At 40.3% G+C, this 25,647-nt stretch overlaps 3 protein-coding genes across 3 annotated transcripts; 1 reads left to right on the top strand and 2 right to left on the bottom strand.

Moving 5' to 3' along the window:
- Positions 1 to 105: 105 nt before the first annotated feature.
- samd4b (sterile alpha motif domain containing 4B) lies at positions 106 to 15,414 on the bottom strand. The gene is made up of 13 exons (XM_030441380.1): positions 15,055 to 15,414; positions 12,312 to 12,834; positions 11,695 to 12,165; positions 11,350 to 11,592; positions 11,130 to 11,239; positions 10,727 to 10,813; positions 10,272 to 10,563; positions 10,025 to 10,110; positions 9,581 to 9,696; positions 7,562 to 7,760; positions 6,910 to 7,036; positions 4,442 to 4,525; positions 106 to 3,034 (listed from the first exon to the last, which is right to left on the bottom strand). The coding sequence occupies exons 2-13, from the start codon at positions 12,505 to 12,507 to the stop codon at positions 3,006 to 3,008; spliced, it is 2,040 nt and encodes a 679-aa protein (XP_030297240.1). The 5' UTR covers positions 12,508 to 12,834; positions 15,055 to 15,414; the 3' UTR covers positions 106 to 3,005.
- Positions 15,415 to 16,821: 1,407 nt separating this feature from the next.
- Positions 16,822 to 19,925, top strand: gmfg (glia maturation factor, gamma). Its single transcript, XM_030441421.1, has 7 exons — positions 16,822 to 16,967; positions 17,427 to 17,523; positions 17,676 to 17,725; positions 17,815 to 17,864; positions 17,995 to 18,077; positions 18,700 to 18,773; positions 19,606 to 19,925. The coding sequence occupies exons 1-7, from the start codon at positions 16,965 to 16,967 to the stop codon at positions 19,675 to 19,677; spliced, it is 429 nt and encodes a 142-aa protein (XP_030297281.1). The 5' UTR covers positions 16,822 to 16,964; the 3' UTR covers positions 19,678 to 19,925.
- Positions 19,926 to 19,987: 62 nt separating this feature from the next.
- paf1 (PAF1 homolog, Paf1/RNA polymerase II complex component) lies at positions 19,988 to 25,528 on the bottom strand. The gene is made up of 14 exons (XM_030441409.1): positions 25,276 to 25,528; positions 23,823 to 23,855; positions 23,592 to 23,684; positions 23,387 to 23,508; positions 23,201 to 23,267; positions 23,019 to 23,120; positions 22,819 to 22,924; positions 22,589 to 22,657; positions 22,261 to 22,364; positions 22,059 to 22,175; positions 21,818 to 21,946; positions 21,357 to 21,462; positions 20,968 to 21,052; positions 19,988 to 20,820 (listed from the first exon to the last, which is right to left on the bottom strand). Exons 1-14 carry the CDS (start codon positions 25,320 to 25,322, stop codon positions 20,375 to 20,377), a joined length of 1,626 nt encoding a protein of 541 aa, XP_030297269.1. The 5' UTR covers positions 25,323 to 25,528; the 3' UTR covers positions 19,988 to 20,374.
- Positions 25,529 to 25,647: the final 119 nt, after the last annotated feature.

The following is a 25,647-nucleotide window of genomic DNA, read 5'->3' as shown; positions in this document are numbered from 1 at the left end:
ACCCGACAGGTGAGGACAATAAAACAATAGCTGTTTTTTTTCCCAGCTGCTCAAATGCGCATCCAGCGAGTGACAGAGTAAACAGAGACAAACACACACCACAAGTAAAGTTGCAAAAGAACTGAACCTCTTTATTTGGACTGTCAATGATCCGACGGATGCTGCACTTCAGACCATTCACACATATGAGTGACAGTAAAAAAGTAGAGAGTAAGCATGGGATGCAAAAGGTTCATAAAATATTAGAAAAATGTCTGGGGAGTCATCAGAATTAAATATAAATTGTACAAGACAAATGAACGCAATGTAGCCTACAGCCGGCTGCACTGATTCAATAATTAAGCCTGGCAGGGACATTTTCATGACCTGGGGACCACTTGGTAGAAGTCTCCTTATGACACAGGCTCTGTACCTCCTAGTGGATGCTCGGTATGTGAAAAACACACAAGGCTGAACTCATGAAGTGCATTTCCCCCAACCCATTTCATGCATCACTGGAATGTAAACATGGAGTAAACATATTCCTTGGCCTTTTATTAGTGTTCAGTTTACTCATAATCACATCATTTGTGGCTCAGATAAGCATCGTCACCCCCCTGCTGCATCTTCACTATGCACAGACACTTGCAGGAATCCGCTGCACTGTACCTCTGTGTCTATTTGCAGCTAAACGTAGGCTGTTCAAAGCTACAGAGGCTATGAAAAGGACAATCTGAGCCATTTTTGTAACATAACACAATTGATATACAGTATAGTGAGTAGTTAAAAATAAGATAGCCGAGTCTTAAAGTTGTCAGCATTGTTAACTCACAGGAGTCCTTTTTTTGCGGGCATGAGTGTGAGATGCTTTTAGTAAGTCAGATCTATCCAAGAGCCTGCTCTGAAGAAATCCATGACTAGAATACTACTCAAGACCATTAAATCAATGTATTGAGGATGCTGGAGCTGTGCATTTCAGGCACCACATGAAGAGTTTATCAGGACATGACAGCTAACAGTTCAATCACAAAGGCCAGGAAAAGCTATTCTCGCTCGTCACTGCATGACCAGAAAAAGCAGGCGTTACATGCCTCATAAAGTTATCACTTGAAAAAAATCTACTGAGACTCATACGGAGTCCATGGATTAGAGGGGTAGAAGGCTTTTTGTTTTTCAGGCTCTACCCAGCCAGCTCATGTGCGAGAAGGCGTCAGTTCTTTAATGTGTTACATAGTGAGACAATGGTGTATTCATGACATCACATAACATGAATTGGGCATTATCCCAGAGAGATGTAAACAGTGACATTTAGGCGATATAAACATACAACATTAGTTGCAAGACTTTCTGCTCTGTAGCTGTTGGTGACTCTGGGCACCATCAACCATCATGTCCTCTCTATCTACAACAGTGCTGTATTAGTGTGGCAAAACATGCGATTATAGAAAATAAGCATAAGTTATCAATATCAAGGGAGAGTAAAAAATACAATTGGAAAAGATAATCTGTAAATAACCATCTTTACTAGACAGACCTCCTATGGCTCTGCTGAAATAAAATGTGAATGGTTATCCCTGCCTTATGATGCAACCAAAAGTGATCCAAAAGTTAAGACCATATTACACATACATGCACCTCCGCTCTGCCACATTCAAAGACAGAGGCTGTATAAGACAGTTCTTTTTGATTCAACACTGATACCACATGATAATGTTAGGGTTCTGAGACTGAAACACATTGAGACACGAACAGAAAGTATGGACATCGTCAAGCACCTTGAAAAGAATGATTCATCAAATCGTCACGTTGGCCGTTTGAGGAAGAGGGCACTGCGAGGGTGAGGCGGCTGCGCTGCGGAGCGTTTATTACAAGATCAAGCTTCATTTTCCAGAGCCAATCATAAGGGGGGGCCAGAGGGTTGAGATGGGTTTCATTTAGTTTTCTCACCCAGAATTAGAGTGTAAATTGAAAACACTCTACCCTCAATTCAATATCAAATCAGCTCTCGCAGAGTACAAACCTCACCAGCCCTTATTCACCCCCTTTGGGGATTCCTCGGCACAAAATGAGATTCATCATCATTCATGAAGTAGGGCATAAAATAACAGACAAATTGCAGCTGGCATAAATTCTTCAAACTGCTGTTGTTTGTTAAAAAATTATACCATTCTGTTGCATTTCACTACAAATATCCTTCTCAAATTAACAATCGCACAACCCTTCTCTTTGGCTTTGTAGACGTTTAGAGGAGGACAGTCACTTCTACTTGGATTATGTGATCTGGGGGAAACACAACCGAGACAAGCGGTGTGCAAACGGTTGAATTACAAGCTTTTCCTCAATCCTTTTGCTCCTCCCTTTGCCACAAAAACACGTTCTTTTGAAAGGATAAAAGCAATCAAGGAAAGCTGCTAAAGTTTCGGCTGACACAAGCCCTTACAAGCACTGCTTACAGAACAATGAGAGTGGCTAGGAAGTATATTGTATCTGTATTTCAACACCTGTCTACAAGTGAAACCTCAGTGAATGTATTCTAGGGCCAATTACACTTCAGAGTTAATTTAGTAAAAAGTGCCTTACTTCGGGCTGGGAATTTTCTGAATCTACACGTTATGTGGTGCAGGGGCTGTCAGTGTGTTCTGGAAGGAAGCCTTGCTCCAAGGCAGGAGGAAAAAGAAGAGTAACTCAGGGCAGAGCCCCTTTAAGACAGCACCAATCCACCGTTTTTCTCTCAGACCACGGCAAACTGAGCCTCTGCACGTCATGTCACAGTCCTGCAGGTGACATGGAACAGTTTGCTTTGTTTTCCTCTGTCCTGCAATATAATATTCATCTGTATTCCATTTTTAATAAACTTAGTTGTATATAATAAAGTACAAAAATATTAGAGAACATATACACAGTTTTTTTTTTGTCATTTTGTAGTGACTGCTTTGCCTGGTTTTCTTAAGCATACGTATATCTTTGTGCTGGGTGATGAGGAACTTAACAGGCCTCGACTGAAGTGTATTTTTCCTTTCTTCTTTTCATATTGTTGATGTCCGGTCTGTTCCATCTGAAGAGGAGATTGAAGATAAATATGTTTCAAGACATTTTACAACCATAATATATAGTGCACCACTCACATTTCATCCTTAAGTCACCTTAGAAGAGAGTTTTACTCCTTTTTCTTCTCTCCCCAAGGGCAGATAAAGTTATTGATGCCTTTTTAAAATGTGTCCATGAATTTTGACATTCATTGCAGTGCCTTTCATGTATTTTTATGGTGTGCCATCCATTGAACTTATTGAGCATATTTTATCTTTATTAGATATATTTCTGGATAAGTAGGAGCTCCTTTCACAAGTTGGGAGAATATACCCCATGCAGAATGGAAAGTAGATACCATATTCTAACAACTCCTCTTTGTTGACTGCACATGTAAATTAAAGTGTACAGGACACTTTCAGATTGTACCTACAGACACAAAAAGACATCAGTAACCTTATCTGTCTCTTAGAAAGGAAGGAAAATAGAGTCATTTCCTTGAATTCCATCTAACACAAAAAACTAATTCATTTAGCAGGGATGCCTTTCTACTTCAGATACAGCATACTCAAGAAACAGTAAAATAATACAGAGCTTGAAAGTCTTAAAGGAACAGTTACCCCCAAATCAAAAAAGTATATCTTGTACCATATCACCACACTGAATAAAGCCTGCATCTACCCGTGCTTGTGACAGTGTGGGATGTTAATTTGAATGGCGTCATGCTGAGCTGTAATGTTAGCTTGCTTTGTTAGCTCAGTTAGCTAGCTTCTCGTCCATGACTAGATGCACACTTCCCTGTTTGTGGGGATAAGGTTGGCAGGTGTAGTTTGGTAGAAAGAACATAGTTCCTACATGAAACTGCTCACACATAGGTCTGTGGATTATTTCGAGTAACTGGGTCAAGATTTCTGGAAAGAGGCGTCGCTGTGGAGTTTTCACAAATGTAGCTTTTGGTGCTCTGAGTAACACAAGCGCCATTATATTTGACAAAAGGCCAATATCTCCAACACCCTGTGGCTACCCCCATCAAAACAATCTAATCTAATCTAACAACCCTACATTTAGGAGAAAAAACAAGTCCCTTCAAACTTACTTGACAGGATGATGCTGGTGCACCACAACGTGACATATAGGTATGTTTGCATCTAACTCTGTCCGCTAGAGAAACCTGACTGTGACTTCAATAACGGAATTAGTTATTTTTAACAAATGTATTTGAATACACAAATATTTATGAAAAATGACGATAAGATTTATCGTCAAGTTGTGTGTGAACAAATTAGTAAGTACTGCCGTCCCTGATGGACACAAAGCATTCGTACATCCTCGCCCACTTTGCAGTGTTATAATTAGGTGTTGTTGTCTGGTTGGTGGTTGTGTGATGTTTGCCAGGCAGTGGCTTGTTTATTCCCAGGCTGCTAAGGACACTTACCCCCTAAGGCATGCTCTGTCATACTGAGGCACAGTGACTCCAGCGTGGGGTTGATCTCCAGGTCAGCACCTGGAACTTGGCATTCTGAGGAAATGAGTTAAAACAGTGTAAGTCCACAGGAAGATTAAGGTTTATATCCCTGTCAGGATTTCCATTTTTAGTAACACAAACAACTCTGTATTATTGTCTCCATAGATAATGTCAAAAGAGGTACACTTTGCCAGTTTTGCAAGCATCAACATTCTCAAGACGCAAGTACACTTGAAATAAAGGGTAATACCAAATTTTTGTGGGCTTGAGAATAACAGTTCTGTGAATGTAATGCAATAAAAACATATCTCTTCACGTAAAATGAGAATGGCTTTGGTAACGTGTAGCACATCTATAAAGAACAAGGATGATCTTCACTTTCTGTTTCATGAAATCAAAAGGGTGCTGTGCTGTTCACACATTTCCTTAAAATAAATGTGCCATATCGGATCAGGCTGAAGTCAGAGTGCAAAAGTAAAGTGCAGTGTGACAGGATGCTATCTGATGTAAATGTAGTTTGACTGAACATACAACTGGGTGAGAGAATTTTCACTGAGGCGAGGTGAGACGTCACCTCTGCAATCCTCTATGGCTAAAGTGTGCATTTTTGTGTTCTCATCTTATATTTCACTTGCTTATAAATCTGAATGTGATCACAAGTGAATAATCTAAGTGGTGTGTACACACACCCATTGTTGGTTAAACACTGCTAAATCTGGCTGAAGTGTAAAAGCCAGAAGTGGCACTAAATGAAGAGTCGCTTTGGAACCAAAAGAGATGTGTCTTTATGTTAGTTGAGCCAAATTCCCATCACTAATATGGAGGCCAGCGATGATCACTTGGGTCTTTAATTTGACCCTTGACTGATTTTCATACTTAACTATAATACTGTGCAGTGATAAGCTAGTCAGCTTTAAATTAGATCATTTGGAGTACCCAGAAGAATACACAGCCAGACTACGCTGAAATAATTGTGTTCTTCAATAAAAAAAGAGACAAAACAAATCTTTTAGTTGAACAGAAAGGTAGAAAATGACTAGAGATCATCTGAGTGAACTCTTTTGAGTATTTAGATAATATATTTTGGTCTACTTTCTATGTGCATGCATGTACATGCATTCCTTTTTTTACTATAATCTCTAAGAAATCTTTATGAGATCATGTGTAGTGAAGGTCTATGATATACTGAGTAAAATTCATGTTACAATAAAATCTTCTAAAAAATCAGCAAGAGGTGTCTTTATTACCAAGTGGTTGGGGCGCCACTTGTCACACCCTCCTCTCTGTCTGCTTCCACACTGCCCAATCCAATAGTCAAAAAATTCAAAAAAAATTATCTTAAAATACAAAATAAACAAACACCTAGACGACATCGTGTTCATGGCATGTCATGTGGGTGCGAGACATGTCAGTTCTACTAACCGCGGTACTGTTTACAGAAAAAGGTGCTATAAACAACACATCATCCGATCAGTCCTGAGGTCAGAATATCACCTTGTTTTCCCCTACTGTTATTTTTCACTGCATTAAGAAGGCATATTTGAACAGTACGGCATGAACTGAACAAGCTAAACAGTTCAGTGATAACATGCTGTAATCACAGGAAACATTGCTTTGGTCTTCTAAAGGTCTCCTGGTTGAAACGAAAAATGTGTATTATTTTTACATTTGGGTCTTTTCTAATACATGCTATATTTCCGCTCATGTGCAATGGGAGATGGTTAATTTTGTATTATTCATGTTTTGGGTTTTTTATATAATTCAGAACATAACAACAGCACGAAGCAGATATAGCCCCAAACTGTAAACACAGAAACTGTACAGTCTCTGGGTTCATACATCTGTTTAAGTTATGAAGTTTTGGCTTTAACACAGAATAGTCTGTTAAGGAAATGTCTTATGATGACTCGATTGAATAATGACAGAACCATTACAGATGAATTTGCAATGCTCATGTGTGGCATCTGGCACAAGCAACAAGGCAACCAAAAGGTTATGTATACCGTATGAGGTGACAGATTGTTTACTGCAACATACTGCGTAGCTGTCTTGTTATTTTGTCCTTGGCACAGAGGGAGAGCAGCTCTCTGCTTTGGCATCTGGCCAAATAGCCAAAATTGTGTGGCTTGTGTTGCTCACAAAACCCATTAACAGACTCAAATCTGCCAGGTCCAAATCATCTCTATTCCATTAACCATTTCATTTTGAAAATCACCTGACTTTTAAAATGAAACGACTTCTAGATAAGCAAGGTGTAGGTGACACTGGTGTTGTAAAATGTAAACAGGAGATTAAATGAGGCAAGACAGGCACGTGTAATTACATAGTGGCAAAGAATGCAGTGAATTAAAAGTTAAACAAGGACAGGGACAGACTGTGGGGTGAGGGCATACATGCATGTTAATGAACAATAAAAGAGGTTTGACCTCATACAGTACCTTGCTGCTGGAACATGAGCATGGTTTGTGGGGAAGTGTGGACAGGGAGTGAGTGGGTCCGCTGCACAGAGCTGCGACTCTGACTTGGCATGCTGTTACTGCCCCCGGGGTTGGCAAACCACAGGTTCTATAGAGGGAAACACAAATTCTCATTACGTGAATGCCACTCATCCTGGGAGGCTGGACGGTTTGCTTATCTTTAAGCAAGTCATTTAACAGAAAGTCTTCAAGCTATGATGATGATCAATTCATATCAAAATGCTAACGCCTTTCTTGTCTACTGTCCTGTGTGTGCTGATTAGAACTGCCAAAGTCGCCAGATTTTTTCACTTAGATAAACTTCATAATCATTTTCTTCTGTCTAATCACCACGTTTATAGTAGACATAGTAAATGCTGGCTCTTGGGAGAGCCTTTCGCAGGTTGAGATGAGGGGTGTTAAATTGGTAGTAATCTGCAACCTCCCCACTAGATGCCACAAAATCCTACACTCTGGACCTTTAAGATGTGCACTCAGTATTTAGCAAAAATTTCCTTTAACTCAAATCATCAAAATTAAAAAACATGCTCTGAATGTCAAATATGGTCTATCCACAATTTAATTCAAGCTACGCTTGTCAAAAACCAGCTCATCCAATCACAGGAATACTGACTTGTCTACCCTGGCCTGCCAGCGCAGGACTAGCGAGTGTGTGGCGTGGAGATGCTCCCCCGATCCCGCTGGGACTCAGAAGACCCATGCGCCCGGCTGGGAGTCCACGGGGGGTCATCTGGAACTGCCTCTGGCCTCTCCGCGCTACACCTCCACTCACAGAGCCTGCTGTGGGGAGGGAGTTGGACCCATAGGTCCAGCTGGAGTAGAAAATAAAAAATAAACAAAAAGGAACATCAGAAATCAATGTGAGTTAAGAGACGTGCACGGGCAACTGCTGAAGCTACTTCATACCAGTGTTAATTTCATTAACTAAAACTATACGGAAAATGTTCATCAACAACCTTTTTCCCGTGACTACGATCAGACGAGGACAAGCTAAAAATAGATCTTTCGTGATAAAAACTATGATGAAATGTATGTTATGTTTTCAGGGAGGACAGTACAAAAATGTGAGGGATGGGCTGTCGGACATTTAAAATAAAAGATATTTTCCCCAAATTGTGCATCTAGTTTGCTTGTTAAAACATAATATATCACTATTCCTAATCCTGAACAGAGATCTGTGTCGGGGCCTGTCCTGTGCATCGGGCGGGGCGGGTTCTCACTGTCCGTCCTTCACTTCACAGACATGCTGGCACAGACAGAGACACATACATCCTGCTCTGAGTGGCAATGACAGAGCCAAACTTTCAAAAGTGTGGTTATACTTCATGAGAATCCATGCACACAATGCTCATTGCCAAATCTTTTGCATGTAAGGGCGGGAACACGAGCAACTTTTCAAAACATGTAGCAAAAGTACATCACATACAGAGAAATACACAGTTGGACAGCGTAGCTCATATTTCCTCTACCGTTTCCCTGTCTCCTCAGGTATGTTATGCTCGCAGGAGCCCGCACAGAGTTAATTAAATCATATAAATGGGTTGACAGCCGTTACTACCATTAGCCAGCTAAATGTTTAGCTATGCGGTCACAAATTCTGTTTTGGCAATTCTGACATGGTGAAAGCTCCAACCAAACTGTCCTTTAGATACACTCAGACTCAAGTATCATTACATCCAGCAATTAGGCTACTAATTTAGCTATTTTCTGAACTACAGCATGGATGATGCTTTCACCATTTCAGACAGGATTCATGAACACATACCTGAAGGTTTGGGTTTTTTTAGGACATTTTTTGGGCCTTTTGGCTTTTATTGACAGGACAGCTGAAGACATGACAGTAAACAGGTTGAGAGAGTGGGAGAGTGACACGCAGCAAAGAGCCCCAGGCCGGGACTCGAACCTCGAGCCACTACAGCGAGGACAAAGCCTCTGCACATGGGACGCACGCTCTACCCACTGAGCTAAACTGTGTCCCACATATCTGAACGGTTATTAACCCATGTATGTATGTATGTATGTATGTATGTATGTATGTATGTATGTATGTATGCATATATATACATATATATACACACATATATACACACATATATACATAAATACATATATATACTGTTACCACTGTATTTTTTTATGTTGTTGTTGAGAGTAATAATTTAATCAACATTTCTTTAATCACAACATTATAGTCATTAATAGTGAATTGTTGAACATGGCAGTTAAGGGATGTATTGCAGCTGTAACATTTAAAACTAGCCTAACACATTTAATAATACAATTTTGACTGAATGCGATGACTAAAAGTTGATTCAACATGTAATGACTTTTCTTTCACTAAAACTATGAAGGATAAAAATGACTAAAATGTGACTCAAACTAATAAGCATTTTCATTTAAAGACTAAGACTCAATCTAAAACAGCTGCCAAGATTAACACTGCTTCATACGAAATGCTAATTATTATTTAAATGAGCAAAAGAGAGAAAAAGAGAGAAGGAAGGATAAAAGAATCAAAGTAAAAAATTAGGCAGCAGGGGTGAGTGCAGCAACAAAGTAACATTCAGCTATTGTGACATCTTCACCGCTGAAGAGGAAGATCAAAGGTAAGAGAGGGCTCGCAGACTCTCACCCTTTCTGTCGGTACACAGGCATGTCCAGCATAGCTTTCCGAGGGAACAAGCGGAGCAGTTTGAGGACCTGCTGCTTCCAGGACACCAGCCTTTTCTTGTGTGTTTCTGAGAAAGCCTGACACATTGAAAGAGACAGCCAGAGAAGAAAGGCTTCATATTTTCAAAGAGCATTAACCTGGGTTTCAGCAGATGCCTCTGGAATGTGTAATTTATTTTTAAAAAGGAAAAGACAAGTTTTAGTCTTTACTTCAAGACAAAAACCTCTAGACAGTTAGATGATGTAAATTTGACTGTATGGTAGTTTCATTATTCAATATTTATGGAGGTATTTGTTTTGTGCTATAAGACAACCATTAGGTGTGTTTACAACAATGCACAAATGCATGCATACAAATCACATATTATGTTCACCAAATGAAAAAACACTTTTTTTAAGGTCTCACCTCATGTGTCAGACACTTCTCAATGAGCTGAAGGTAACAGCTGATATTCTCCTCATCTGGCCTTGATACCAGCAGCTGGGTGCACACTGACAAAAAGAAAAAAAAGCAACAGTTAATAAATCTATGTCCAAGGAAATTTGGAATTCTGAGAAAGCAGTAGTAGTAGAGGTGTTTATGGTTTTTTTTTTACAAAAAAAAATAACCACCTACAATTTACTATTTTCAAAAACATCATTCTCATTCTCACCTTTACCCATGACACGGGTGAACTGTCCCGCAATGTCGCCGTCTGAGATGGGTGTAGCTGGAGAGTCTCCATCACAAGGAGGTGGGTTGTGGGACTGGAAGCCCTCTGAGGCCGGCTCTTTGTCTGCTCCTGTTTTTGTGGCATCTGAAGTGGGGGTGGCTGTGTCCGGGGAGGCGGCTGTGTCAGGGGCGGTCTGCACTAAACTGGGTGGGCTGTAGGCCTTGATGGGTGTAATGATGATCTGTTGCAGCTCTTGGAGGGCATTACGCAGGTTTCCGCCTTCCAAAATATCCTGCCATTGGATGACAACATCAGTGTCACTGGCTGTATGAACTATTCAAATTCAGGCTTACATTTTAAGCATTGCATTTTTTTTACTATTAACAGTGAAATCTGAGCAAGAAAAAACACCATTTTTAGCACGAGAAAGAACAACATCATCCCACTTGAATTACCTTTTCTAGAGACTTCAGCACACTCTGTCTCTCTCGCAGTTTCTGGATACTCAAGGCGATCTTGTGCCGGGCTCCTTTGGTGACATTCTAAAAAGGAGACACAGGAAGTAAAAAGAAGTCTGGAGAAGCTGGCTACTTGTGGGAACACAGGGCAATTTTACACAGTTACTAAATAACAAACCTAATCACCATTTGTTTCATTAAAGCCAAGGGGCAGAGGCTAAATCGCACCATTTGTATGTGTGACTGCCTCGATATAACTGTGGGGTGCGTTGCTTAATTTCATGCCTCATTGAGAGTTGATGTATCATCAGGTTTTGAGGACAGTAATGTTCACAATTGATAAGAAGGGTGGAATAATCAAAGCAAGGCCCTAGTGTATGTATAAGGGAGGCTTAGAAACCTGCGACTCCAAGTGCTGCTCTGTGAGAATCATCATCTCCTCGTAGGTCATCTGAGAGAAAAGTGATGCATATTTATGAAGGCGGAGACTCTTCAACCATGCGGGAACATCTGAAACAAACAAACACAGAGGAACAAAAAAAAATTATGTTAGATTTCGGCTGTTGGCTGTGCAAGGCTTTTACCAGCGCCCTTGGCTCAGTTCAGTAATGAACTCTGACCTTTCATGCCACTGCCATCCTCCTGGAACGTGTTGCGACTGGAGCCCTGTTCTTCTGTCTGCTCACTGCCTGAGGAGGCCACGCTGCTCTGGGGGGAGAGGGGTGCGTGATCCGTCGTAATGTAGTTCTGCCGGCCCCCTGCATCATCCTGGCTAATCCACTCAGAACCACAAGCCTGGGGACTGGAAGGAATAACTGACATGGACTTCTTCAGAGGGCTGGGCTGCATCTGCCCACCCAGACCTGGCAAAGGAAACAATTAATATATGAGGGACAATATAATATATATTGACAACATTGCAGATATGTTTATAGTAGCCCATATGATCCCACCAAACACTCTACCTGTGTTATTGCTGTTGATTGGAGATGACATCCCACCTGGGAAAGACATGTGTCCGTTCTGGCCTGCTGGAGATGTGCTGGATGAAGGAGACTTTTCATGCCAGGCAAGGCCGGGGTCCAGAGCCTCAGCAGAGCTGGGCCATTCATCTGAGCCCTGGCGTGGGTGGTAGGGGCTAGACGGGGCCCTGGGTGCATAGCCACTAGATAGGTGTTCCTCCAGGTGGTTTAGCCACATGGCCAGGGAATTGCGGTCATCCACCGTGGTGGCAGGGTGGATGAGAGCATATGATAGCAGCTGTCTGCTTTCTTCCACAAAGAGGCTGCTCTCAATAGTGTGGCTCAACACCTTCTGAAGCAGCTTCATGTACTCACATTTAGCCTCACTGTTGCGTGGCTGCAGCAGAGGCAGATGGGACAGCAGCAAGGACACAACCTTCTCCTTTGGCTCCTGATGCCACTGGCTGACAATTGCTTATGACAAAGGGCAAACAGAATTACGTCAGTGATTAATCTTTTATTACTGGCTTAATACATGCTTTCCATTTTAGGAAGAGATTGAACTAGTAGTGATTGATAATGAGAAAGAATAAATAAAACAGCCAAAAAAAACTCTCTACCTGCATTGTTAGCCTCAGCTTCTAAGATGTGGATCTCTGTGCAGTCTGCCAGCCAGTGTTCAAGGCAGATGTGTAAGAAGCGAGCCTGGGTGCGGGACACCCTCTTCAGGAGGGACAACAGTGCCACCGTCTGTTCACACTCATTCCAGCCCTTGAACCAATCTGTGAGGATACCTACCTGGTCTCGGAACATCATGGCGTGTCTCCTTGGTAAGGAGAACAGGAATGTGTGGATGGGGAGGGGGGCACTATAAAGACTGCTCTATCAGACACAGACAGGATCAGTCTCACCCCGCACAGCGGGGTCGTATTTGCAACAGTCCTGGGATCCCCTCAGACTGGACCGAGGGGCCCTCACATGGTTCAGGTGCTGACAGATCTGCCAACAGGGATGCTGTGTGGACTACTGGGAAGATGTCTATTGATGTGAGGTTGAAGGTGTGTGTCAATTGTAGTTGGTAATGACACAAAAAGGAAAAGCTCTTTTTCACTCTGGCATGTTCAGGATCACATCATCTGTGGCCTATCAAATCAAAAGAGGAAAAATCTTAGATGATTTGTTTTCAAAATGACACAAACACAAACATGAAGGCTGACAGACTTTGACAATGTACATTTTTCTGCACCAAACTAGCAAAACAAGCAGATCCCGACCAATACTGGATTTTTGGGGTTGATGCCAATAATGAAAATTCCTGCATCGATATATCAGCTGATATTTTTACATGTATTTGGTTAATCAACTACTTGTGACAAAGATATGTAAAGGAAACTAGCTATATCACAGTAACCAATCAACCTTATGGATTAGACAGCAGACAGCAAAAAACAAGAATCATAATATTCATGATGCAGACAGATCACTAGCATCAGCCAGGGGAAAACTGAATTTGCAGTGAAGTTCCCTCCAATAATGTAAAAGAATATGGCACATGCAAGACAAACATGCGACTTAAACTTTTATGATATGCTCATAATAGCAGTCATAAGGAATAAGATATTAAATTGGAGTTTTAGAACTTCTCCATAGTTACTAAAAGGCATTTATGGGTATATTTCAAAATAAAATTACGTAAGAAACATCCATCAATCCTTGAAAAATTGTGATGACTGTGACTGTATGGTGTCATTTGAGGCAAGCTTCTACTAATAAACAGAATCACTTCACATGAACTTTTGTCAATCTTGCTTATGCTGTTTTCGTCATTTCATAATGATAAAGGAGCAAGTCATTCACAAAAGGTGTGCCAAACATGTTATCCTAAAGATAAGAGTTCAGGTCAGTAACACTGGAAGTATTTTTTAACACATAATACTAGAATTAGCTGCTATCCAAAGACTAAAGGCTGTCATCAGTACCCTGTATTAACAGCTAATTAGAATTCATTAGTTATCTGTTTCTGATGAAAGTCGAACACAGACATAATCAGTAACCAGCAAGGACAATGTTACATGCCAAAACAACTAACTCCCAGACTGGTACCACATGTAATAACTTAATACATTTTTTTCAGAGCCCAAACCGATGCAGATTCTAAGTAATCCAGGAGATTGATAAACAATATGAAACCAATATACATCACAGGACATAAACAGATCTTGTGTCAATATTGAGAACAACCAATGATTAAATGTAACCAACTACAGTTAACTATTTCACTAGTTAATTTTGCATTCCTTTTCTTCAGTATTTCCATTTTCTACTACTTAATACTTTCACCCCACTTAACTTATTTGATAACTTTAGCAACTTGTTACTTTGCAAATGGGGATTATTCAGTGCTCATCGCCTATTACTTGTGACGTTAGCTAGCGTTGTGGACAGAGAAAGGTTGCTGCATCAGAGCCAAAGCAGTGCATTTTAAAATGTATTCATTTCATCGGCAATCACACACACAAAACAGCTATACATATAACCCGAAAAATGCTGATCATCAGCCCAAATAATCAGTCAGACCCCTACAAATGAATTTTGATTAAAGCAAATCAGAGTGTCTGGCTATGAGCTCTGGTCAGCAGACAGTTGTTGTGAAACAGCTGAAACAGGCTTACATTACACCCAGCAGTAGGAGAGTTCGCCTTGTTCAGTGGTGTGACACTCCGAGAAGACTATCAGGCACAGGGCTGACATTTCATATCATAAGTATCACATCAAGATGTTTCAATACCTGCTTTTAACAGCCAAAGATTACACAAAAAGGACCACACTAAAGCAGGCCCAATCACAGGATGCTCTTGTCAGTACTGAGCCGCCCAATCTGTTTATATGCTCCGTTTGTACAGTAAACGCTTTGTTGAACAAAATGACAACAGAGACAGCAGTAAAAAGCACTTGTATTATGACTGTCTCGTCATGGTGTCAGAATTAATCCATCCATACAATTGTAATACTAAGGCTTTGGCCAGTAGATGTCACCATTTTTGATCGAATCAAATGCTTCGAAACAGTGTACCATTTTCAACACTATTGCTTCATAGTGATTCAGAGATTCAGAAAGCTTCGTTTCCCCATCACTGGCTTTGTCGGCCTAGTCACTTAAGAAACATTCAGAATTCGTATTGTTTTTCTTTAACGCTGTTGCTGCCCCCTTTCTCCGTTTGGTGCTACAATCTTAGCGGTGCAAACAAGGAGGTTAAAACGCAGTTTTACTCGACAGCAGGTTGTAGCTAACGCTAGTTGACTAGACAAAGTTATGCGAGTTGAGATTTACAATAAAACAGACTCAAGAGGTTTATTGTTTACCTTTGTCAGTTGTCACTGGTTAGCGAGCTAGGCTAAAGTGCTAATGCATAGCTAGCTCGACGGGAGGGTAGGGATTGCTAGCAAAAATGCTAGCGATAGCTTCTTAGCTAGCAAGTTTTGCTAATAGATGCAATAACGTTAGCTTAGCTGAAAGAAGCGTAGATTTCGGTCCCATACGAGGTATTCCTTAATGATATTCCTTCACAGCGGCACGCTCCCGTGGTTTCAAACAAACCATGTTAAAGAATGTATGTACAAAATGTTTATTGCAATGCAGAAAATAAAGAGAGTACGCCTGGAGAAATCTACTTCGATTTTGAGTTGACGTAAGACGTGCGTGGAACGTCATACGTCTGACCGGCACGTAGTGTTTTGTTTACGCCCACAGTCTGGTCGCTAAAAAGGCTCCCACCCTGAGAGGTAAACAAGTCGTCTATGTTGACAGACACATCTGACATTTTTATGAAATATGTCTTAATATGAAACGTTTCATATCAGCGTGAGAGAAAAATATAATAAAGTATAATTAGTTGTTTCTTGATAGAAATAATGAATTAGTCAATAACGTGTCAGAAATCCTATAATTCCCACAGCAAAAGAATGTCCTCAAATCAAATACATTTAATTTATAATGATGTAAAGCAGCTAATCCTCACCTTTAAACCGCTCGAAGAGTTGTAAACCTGGCTTCTTTGTCATATAAAGGCCAGGCGCATTGGACTGCCAACTCTACAATTAATTGCAGAATACTTGAGGTACAGCCACCCCTAATAAATATGAATTATTAACATTTATGTCAATTAATTTTCAGATGATAGAGTTATTCATTAAATGGCTGTTTCTGCACCAGAGTGAACAACCAAGACTTTATTATTTATGGTTTAATGGACGAGTGAACAAGGGAGTCACTTCCAACATAGCCCAATTTTGAAGATCGTCCATACAGAGGATGTAGTTGAGTATTAATCAATACTAAACAGCAGAATGAAAAACTGCTGTATTAGTCTAAGTGGACTGAAAGCATAATGTCTTCTGGCAATCATCAGCCTGCGATCAGGTGTTTGCTTTCAGCTTTCAGTAGCAAAACACTGAGGTAAATGACCTGCCTGACATCTCACTGGTTGAGGTGTTAGAACTTGCCTAAAGCGTCCACCAGCAGAAACCAGTATACCAACTGCTCCTTATGTAATGGTATGTAAGGTATTTACCAGGGAGACAAAACTCTCCCCCCCAGTTTACTTTTCCAAGCTCAGTACCACCACCTGGAGGAGCACCTATCTGTCATTCAGGTTGAAGCATGCAGGGAAGTGATCCAAAATCCAACACGTAGCTTGTACCTGCAACGATCAAACATATTCATCTACTTCATCTTCATTACCTGATCCACTTCAATAATGTGCATCCACACACCTGCATTTCATTACATGTGTTTCTATACTTTTATTTTTTCCATTCAGCGTCATTTTATTGTGGTATTGTTAGTTTCTAAAAGCTCAGAGGGCCTTTTTTCAAGCTCTTCAAGTTTCTGTTTGAAGTCCCTGTATGGTTATGGGAAATGAAAGCAGCCCTGATCACACCAGACAACATGTTGTAAAACTGATCTTCCTTTAACTTCAAACAATATGGATGTCTCAAAGTTGACACACAATCTATTCTGCCATAGTGAGAATCATTGGTTTTGTATGCATATATTTTCCTTGAACCATTACGTATGCACTCAGTGATGACAGGACTGGAGAATCGTTATTCTATGTGAGAAACAGGAAGCAGAACTTCTACATGCTCTAGCTGTGTTCCTGCCCTCCCCTTGTCATCTTAAGGATCCTGACAGTCTCAGCCTAGCTGTCAGGCAGGTTTCAACACGGGCGTTTCACCCTGAAGACAGAAAGACCGAAAAAGATCCTTTGAGAATGGTAGGTGAAACTGATGCAATTGCTTGAAATATTTTTTGCTTTTCCGTTGAAATCTACTAGACACGATGACCTGTCATTCACAGCGCATTTGTGTAAATATATATTTTTTTAGCTTTGCCATTGCGACATAAATCGACCATCCCCCACACTCTTTCACACAGGAAACTGCTTTCTTGCATGTTGCAGCGAAAAACATTTCCTGCCCTCAATATGTCAGAATAGTGTCATGAATGTTTAATGCATCCATGCAAGGTGGAAAGAGACCTCCACATCTGAACAGATCGCGCAGACGTCTCGAACTCCTTTTCTTTGTGTCTATTTCTGGCCCGTAGACCAATCCACATAACTTTTATCAGAAGCACAGCATCACCAGGAGACAATTTACTATTTCTTGGTTGACACAATTTAAGTGTTTTTGTTTGTTTGTTTGTTTGTTTGTTTTTAAATGCCATTTTGCAGTCGAGCTCTCTGGTTGTGTGTGAGGTGGAAGAAAGCCTGATAGCTAAGCTGAAACAGTTTAGATTTCGAAAAGAGACCACCAATGCTGCCATAGTGAGTAAGTATTCCGTGCGAATGATACATGCTGTTTGTTTCTTGCATGTCTCCACTCTGACACATGTGTAGCTTGATCAACACAAATTCAAATATCAGTGCATCGACAAACATGAAACGGGAACAAAAGGCCTAAATAATCATGATATCCCTCAGTGAAAATAGACCAGAAGAAACAACTTGTTATCCTTGAGGAGGAATATGAGGCAAGTACATTTATTTTATTGTTTTTTATTGTTGTTTTTTTTGGGTCATTCGTCATTACAAGTCACTCAGACTCAGCTTTTCCTTTCAGGACATTTCAATGGATACGTTGCGAGAGGAACTTCCAGAGCGGCAGCCCAGATATCCTGACTGAATAACAATATACTGAAATCCTTAAATTCACTTTAAAATTTGTTATTTAAATTCTCTGTTGATCTGTGATCTGTGTTTTAACACTGAACAAAGTTAGACTTCCTTGACAGTAGAGCACATTTGTTGTCTACAGCTACAAATATGTCCATGATGATGGGAGGGTTTCTTACCCTCTGTGTTTCATATACTCCAGTCCAAATGGTAAGTAGTTGTAGTATCTTAAATCAAAACTATAATTTCTCATTAAAAGTTCACAGTGTAGGATTTATGGGGATATGTAGTATAATATTGGTAATGTTTTCATTAGTGTACAGAACTTATATTACCTTACGATACAATACGATACGATACAATATGATGAGACATGACCCGATACGATATGATACAATATGATACAAAATGCTAGGATAGGATAGGGTAGGATGAGACATGACACAATACAAAACTATATGATACAAAACGATAGGATAGGATATACTTTATTGTTCCCAAAGGGAAATTTGTCTTGGACTCAAATGCTGTGCACACATAGCTGCCTTTACAGTGGAGATATGAGAGAGAGTGGGTCCTGTTGCGCAAGGAAATTAGGTTTCTACAGTGGCCAAGAACAGACAGGCAAACACAGACTGTAGAGAATTTCTTTCACATTTTAATCTGTAATTAAAATTCAAAATGTTTAATTCAATCTGTAACCTCACCCCCAGCTGCCACTAAATCCTACACACTGGACCTTTAGAATCTATTGCAGGAATGAGGTTGTCGATTTATGACTGTTAAAATTACAGAATTTCTTGCAAGAAAAATGTCCATTTCATTTTGACAGGATGTAAAACAGAACAGCAGATGATGTACGCCGGCAGCAAAAATGAACTGGTCAAGACTGCAGAGCTCACAAAGGTAAACATCTCACAATTCTGATCAATAGATAATCAATACTCCAGTGGTATGTCGAAAAATTATTAACATTATTTAATTTCAACAAGCAATCCAGGCCATTCAAAAAAGAAAATAACAGAATTTGATGAAGGAAATGTTAGAAAGCCTTTATTGTTTATTTTTGGCTAAATCATTAAAAACAGCCGACATGTTTCAGCTATCAGGTCTTCATCAGGGCTCCCATCAACACCATATGTGACACAGTGAAATAACAAGAGTAGAGATGACACAAAAGGTTTAGCTGCTTACAACGTTGTTTTTTTTAAAGTCTTTTGGGGCATTATATTATGTATATGGGTATCTGTGTTGTAAGCATTTAAACCCTTTGTGCTTATCTCTTGTTTCATTTCATTATCATTTGACTTGTATTTAATTCATCTGGTATGTCAGTAACTGGGTCAAGTGGATGCCTCCTATTGGCTGGGGCTACTGTAAAGGTGGGGCCACATAGCTGTGTTTTTTTGGATCATAGACCTACTGGTTGAAACATGTTGGTCTTTTTTATGATTGCACTTTTAATGATTTGAGCCACTACAATAAAGGCTTTTTTGATCTAACAACCAGTTGTCTTTCATCATCACCAATCATGTTTTTACAAGGAAAAAAAATAAGTATTTATAAAAATGTATATACATTTTAGTTTACAGACGTGTGAAGAATGAGTGTTTATGAATTAATATCGCTGACCACGTTTAAAGGGGCACTACGCAGTTTTATAGAAGAAATGTAAACTTTAATTTGTACAATCTTGATCAGTTTTTAAGTGTGACTTTCTCTGTTTTACCCTTTTGAGGTCTTTGAAACAAGAAACACTGAGGAATTGACAGAGGAATGGCTGAAGAAAAAGCTGGGATTTTTCCGCTAAATATGCATCTCCCATACCCTCAATACCATCAGTCTTTACCCTTGTGAAGCAGTCGGGTTTTCATTGTCCAATGGTTGTGCATGTTACTGCTGTTAAATGATTTTCTGTTAGAAATCCATCACGGATATAATGGTCCCATATTAGTGCACTTCAACTGTATAAATCAAACAATAAATCATTTTCATAGGGGGAACAGATTGTCCTGTACTTCTTAGGATAACTGTAAAATAAAGTTGTTGTATTCATGAGATTGCCTGGAGGTTTCTTTAAACCAGTTACAGAGGGAAAAATAACAACCTTGACCACTGAGTTTCTTACAAAATGTCACCTGCATTTATTATCCATTTCAAAGCTGTAACACATGACATCCTCATCAACAAGCTGTAAAAGTAAAGACATTTTTACATGATCCTTTACTGAATATCCGAGAGACAAAAACAGAGGAATGGTGTACAAATAGCTACTGGTTTGCATCTTAAATCTACAACTAAAAACTGGATTGAGGAGAGATGTCCACGCTCCAAAACCAATAAGCATCTCGCACACAAAAATTTCATTTGATATTTGTAATCATCAAGATACTACAGCCTCAGACTGAGCTAAGATCAGGCTCAGCGACAGGGTAACACTGCCGCGCTTGGAGCTGAACACACAGATAAGACAGGTCGCCATTGCCTGGCTGTCCAGACCACAGTTCTTATTCACTATCACTAGCATCACTGGAATCTGAGCCTCTCTCGCTTCCACTCCCACTCTGAGCCCTCTCCGAGTGCTCACTGCTGCGGTCACTGCGTGCTGGAGAGCCGCTGCGACTCCTGCTGCCCCCTCTGTTCCCTCCCTCATCCTCGCTCCCGCTGCCGTCCTCCCCGCTGCTCCTGCCCGAGTTCTTGGCCTCGTTGTCGTTGTCGTCGTCGTTGTCGCTGTCGTCGTCGCTTCCGAAAATCTCTTCCTCGTCTCGCAACTCTCTGGTCCTGTCCTCGCCGCTCTCACTTCCACTGCCACTCGGCTTCCTCTTCCGCTTCTCTCCGACCTCTTCGTCGTCGTCGTCGTCTTCGGGCCTTTGTTCCTGCACTTCATCTTCTCTCTCGGATTCACTACCGGAGTTCTCTGCCTCGCTGCCGCTGCCCTTCTCCTTGTCATCGCCTGAAGGAAACAATTCAAACATTACAGACAGAAATACAAGCCGATTAAAAAAAAAAAAAAAAAACTGGCATCACGTGCAGCAGAGTACCAAATCAGTACACATTAAGTGATGACAATTGCAGTCGTAGAGAATAAAAGAAAACTGACCAGAGTCCTGTAAGTCCTTATCCAGGTCCATGTCCTCCTCTTCATCCTCTGGCTCATGGTTCTCCAGCTGCGCTTTACGGGCTTCCTGAAAACCACAATGAAAGAGAATAAGTCACAAGAACACTACAAGTGATGAAAGCGTACCTGTACATCTGGTTGAAGAGCCAACTAAATTTAATACATTTTACATTTTTAATCTATGATAACCATGATTTCCTAAACTTTTGTGATAAAAAAAAAAAAAGCAAAATAAGTACAGTGGTATTGAAATCAACATTTTCCTCTAATTTATAATGATATTTCAGATCAGATATTGATTGAAAGTTCTCCTTCCAACTGTCCAATAAGTGGTACAAATACCTAAAAGAAACATGACCATGTACACTCACCTGGGCCTCAAGTTCCTTCTCGTTCATATCTCTGTGCTTACACACCAGCACAGCATTTGTGGTCGACTGTGCTCCGGCCTTGGCTCTCCTCTTGCTGAGACGCACCCTGCAGAACAGAAGAAAGGCTATCAGAGGACAAGGACTTACAGTTTCCAATGGAAGCCCCATACATATCTATCTATCTATCTATCTATCTATCTATCTATCTATCTATCTATCTATATATATATATATATATATACATACATACACACACACATACATACACATATATATAGATATAGATAGATAGATAGATAGATAGATATCTCATGGTGGTGGGTGCTGGTTGTTCTGTGCATTGCCAGTTGTCACCAAATTTTCTAAAGCTTAACAATCTACACATGATGTAAAACACAGCAGCTGATGTCCCTTTTATGTGTTGAACAATAGATAAGCTTTGTCTCTGTTCGATGTCTTACCTTGTCTCAAGCTCATTGTAGTAAACACCATCTCCATCTCTAAAGATAAAGAAGTAGTTCTCCTCGTAACCCTTGCTGGCTTTGTTCTTGACGTTCCAGTTGTACTCCCTTGCGATCTTGTAGTCATACCTGAAACACGGAACATAAAATACAACTCAAAATGAGCAAAGCAAAGTAACAAGGTGATCCCTAAATGCGGCAAAAAGATCCACGATTTTCCCATTTCAATAATTTCACTTACAGATCTTCCGGCATGTAATCCATCCCTTCATCGCAGTCTCTCTTGCGCTTGCGAAGTGTTTCTTCATGTGGCAAGAAGTAGGCCACAAACTGATTTCCTTCCTCATCCATCATACCTCTGCATTGAAGAAATACACATCAGTATCTATGCAAACATGTTACAGCCGAAACACACGTCCACACAAGAGACTTTTTGTAGATACCTGATCATTGCCTGAGACATCATCTCCACTCCGGCAGGTCCTGAGAAGTCTTTAGGTGCCGGATCAGAGTCGAAGATGACCTGAGCGCATGGGTTGATCCACATCTGGAGAAAGAGAAAGGGTACTAAATATGATTATCCTAATCCATAATGTGCTGGACTGTCATAGAAAAAGCAACTGTAGAATACAAACTAGCTGTTTTTTTCCCTGTTAAGTTTGTCACAATATTCCCCTCACCTGCATTTCTACAACAGTGCCCGTGGCAGGTAATTTCGGATCAACCGCAGTGACTCTAAAAGTCAATATTCATAATGAAGTTATAGCTCACCTTGAAGTCAGGGAACACAGGCAGTACCTCCACAGGAGTAACTCTGGGTTTACTGTAGTGCTGCGTAATCTGGAAAAGAAACAACAACACTTTTACCCAAATTTGAGTTGCAAACCCATGGAATCCAATGAAGAGTAATGTTCAAACTACTATCCATTTTTCTCTTCAAATCATTTGAAATATAAAGGGAACAACAAGTATTTAGGTTGCCAAGTGATATCCACACTCACCGACTTCTGTGCATCCTCAAACGTCTTCTCAATAGCAGAGATCTGGCTGTCTCTGTCCTTGTAGATTTCTTCTTCTGTAAACTGCTGTTTGACAGACACACCGATCCTAAACACAAGACACGTCTCGGTTATACAAACAAAACACACTCACAAAAAATCAGGCAGTTCCAAAGTGAACACTTTTATGGTAGCTAACTTACTTGACCTCCACTTTCTCATTGGATACACCATATCTGTTAAACTCTGTAGAAATATATTCTGTCTTTCTCATCCACGGGACCACTTTGGCGTGTTGCTGTGACCTGAAAGGGAAAAAGGAAAAGTTAAAAAGATCTCTACATGAATCTACGACAACATAAAGCTGCCCATTTAGCAGCCGTACCTCTTTGAGCTGGATGGAGCCTGGATGTCCTCTTCCAACAGTTTTTCATCAGCGGGATCCAAAAGTACTGAAAATGTAAAGGTTTGATTCAGTCAGCACAGATATTTGACAAAGCAGGGTTGCCTCTGAAAAAAAACCAAAAAAAAAAAAAACCAGATGAATAACATGTAACAACTGAAGACTTACTATTGGGGTCTATGCGGTAGGTGTCTGGGTTGATGAGGTCAATGGTGACCCCAAGGTCCGGCTCAGTTAGGAGCTCATGCTTGTGTTGCTTCTCTAGAGAAGTGGCTTTATACTGTACGAACCTGCCGCAACAGAAAAAACAAATGTCAAGCTGTGCCCATGTTCATCAGAGCGTACTCCACGGAAGGAGACGTTGGATGTTTACCTGTGCTGATCGAATGGATATGTGATGAATTTGGGGTCAAAGGGGATGTCAGGCAGGCTGTTGCAGTACTTCACTCGACAGACCACCCCCGACCTGTCATGGACACAAACATGCAGGACATGCACAGTTTAAGTTAGCAGACCCTTTTGCATCCCTTACCGCTTCTTTTTAATGAGGCACACTCCAGGTTACAGATTAACAGTAAATACTTGACAGCAGTAAATCTCCTACCTCTCCGGAACAGTTCGATGTGAGGACGGCCGACTAGAGGAGAAGACAGACATTTGTTTGATTTGTTGTCATTGCTCATAAACTTATGCAAGAGTGTGACATAAATATTTAATGTGACATGCAGACAACATCCACTGCTCTCTTTAAATCGTCTCTGACGTTAAGCTCGGTTGGATAGACTGATGTTTACATTTTCTGTACAGAGAATCACTGGGGAAACCACTTATTTCTTCAGTTTTGAGACAACTGCACTTGCGCTACATATAATGGGTGAATTCAACCCTCAAAATTAGGGCAAAACAATCAAATAATATTCCCATTATTTTGATAGATATTATGATTGCGATCTGAGCTGCAACTAGTGGGAATGACCATTTTTACATCACAATCTTCATTTTCCCTGAATATACTATTGAAACTAGAGCCTGACTAATAGATCTGTTATTGATATTATCAGCCAGTATTGGCCTGTCAGATACATAACGATAACAGCCTATGTGTTGTCCGACATTCACCAAAATTAAATCTTTTTTTATTGGAGTATAATACAGAAATAATGCAGAAAAGGATGCTTGATGTGATTTATAATTATTTAAACTCCTGCAAGTTTGTTTCAGTGAACTGTTGTCATATTAGACTGCAGATTATCAGGTTTTATATATATCATTGGAACAAGTGTTTTCATGAGTATATCGCCTGTTTTCTTACATCTGGAGGACAACATCTGCATACCGTGGCATCTCTGCAGCATTACAGTGCTTTTTGGTAACGCTGTTTTGTCCCACATTTACACTTCTGATAATAAATTGCAGCTTCAGCGATTTGGATATTGCACTTGGACTAACCTAGTGGGAAACACTACATTTAACATGTAAAAATGCAAGAAGCTAATGTTTTTCATTATCTTATTCTTGGTTTTCAAACGTGTTGTAAAAGCGGCAGCTCAATGGCAGGAACGAATTTAAAATGTTGTTTCAGTCGTGACAAACCATTTTCCAAGAAAAACTGAAAGCTTTGCCAGTGAAAGTTAACGCAACGCCAAATAACTCTCCTGCCATCATACTACTACGTTAGATAGCTTCCCGACTAGTTAGCCTTGGCTAGCGTACACAATGTTGAGCATGTTAGCGATTTGATTAGCCTCCAACTTACAACAATTCACTGGGTAGACTTAATATAGTTATCCAAGTAAGCTTATTGACGCCAAATAGGAGGTCAATATTTTAAATTAGCTTAGCATGCAGGTTAGCACGAGTTAACTTGACGTTTGAGCTCGCTTGTTTGTGTATCTCGCTAGCTAAGTAGCATTGTTAGCTAACGTTGAACCAGATTACAAGTTACTAAACTAATGTTGATGGACGTCGTATAAGATTTCGATGATATTATTGTTAACATAAATTGTCCCATGTACACAACCACATGTGTTAATAAACTTAAAGCGCTGTTATTTTACCTGTGGCCGTCTTCTCGTTGAGCTTGTGTCTGAATCGTTGGAGCCATGTTTACGAAAAACGGCTCACAACTGAAAGCAAAGTTCGTTGATCGCACAAATAATCAACAAAAACACGCCCGATGACGATAAACCTCTAAGCCCAGGTAAAACTACACACAACTATAAAGTCTTAACTGCATTTTATGTTTACCTCCCGGCAGGATAAGATCACGACCTGGTAGCATTTGGACATTCGAAGCTCACAGGAGGCGCTGCTATATTGTGAGCGCCCCCTGCTGCCCTGGCATGTAAAGTGTAGTCAACAAAAACTTCAAAATACTTCAGTTTATTTAGATTGCCATTTTACAAAAGAAGACCACTATCTGCTGTTTT

This window comes from Sparus aurata, chromosome 2 (assembly GCF_900880675.1).
Source record: "Sparus aurata chromosome 2, fSpaAur1.1, whole genome shotgun sequence".
NCBI lineage: Eukaryota > Metazoa > Chordata > Actinopteri > Spariformes > Sparidae > Sparus > Sparus aurata.
Note: the sequence above shows the minus strand (reverse complement) of the source record. Positions and strands in the feature narration are given on the sequence as shown.

Bases quoted from the DNA above. Each gene is read 5' to 3' on its own strand.
- samd4b (XM_030441380.1), bottom strand. From the start codon at position 12,507: ATGATGTTCCGAGACCAGGTAGGTATCCTCACAGATTGGTTCAAGGGC. The intron at 10,814-11,129 runs GTTTCTAAGCCT...TCTCCTTTTTAG, and splicing joins AGCAGCACTTGGAGTCGCAG to AATGTCACCAAAGGAGCCCG. The intron at 4,526-6,909 runs GTACTGTATGAG...TCATTTCCTCAG, and splicing joins GCTCATGTTCCAGCAGCAAG to AATGCCAAGTTCCAGGTGCT.
- gmfg (XM_030441421.1), top strand. The intron at 17,726-17,814 runs GCAAGTACATTT...TTTTCCTTTCAG, and splicing joins TCCTTGAGGAGGAATATGAG to GACATTTCAATGGATACGTT. The intron at 18,078-18,699 runs GTAAGTAGTTGT...TCATTTTGACAG, and splicing joins CATATACTCCAGTCCAAATG to GATGTAAAACAGAACAGCAG.
- paf1 (XM_030441409.1), bottom strand. From the start codon at position 25,322: ATGGCTCCAACGATTCAGACACAAGCTCAACGAGAAGACGGCCACAG. The intron at 23,509-23,591 runs GTAAACATCCAA...CTGTTGCGGCAG, and splicing joins TATCCATTCGATCAGCACAG to GTTCGTACAGTATAAAGCCA. The intron at 22,365-22,588 runs GTGAGCTATAAC...CTCTTTCTCCAG, and splicing joins CTGTGTTCCCTGACTTCAAG to ATGTGGATCAACCCATGCGC.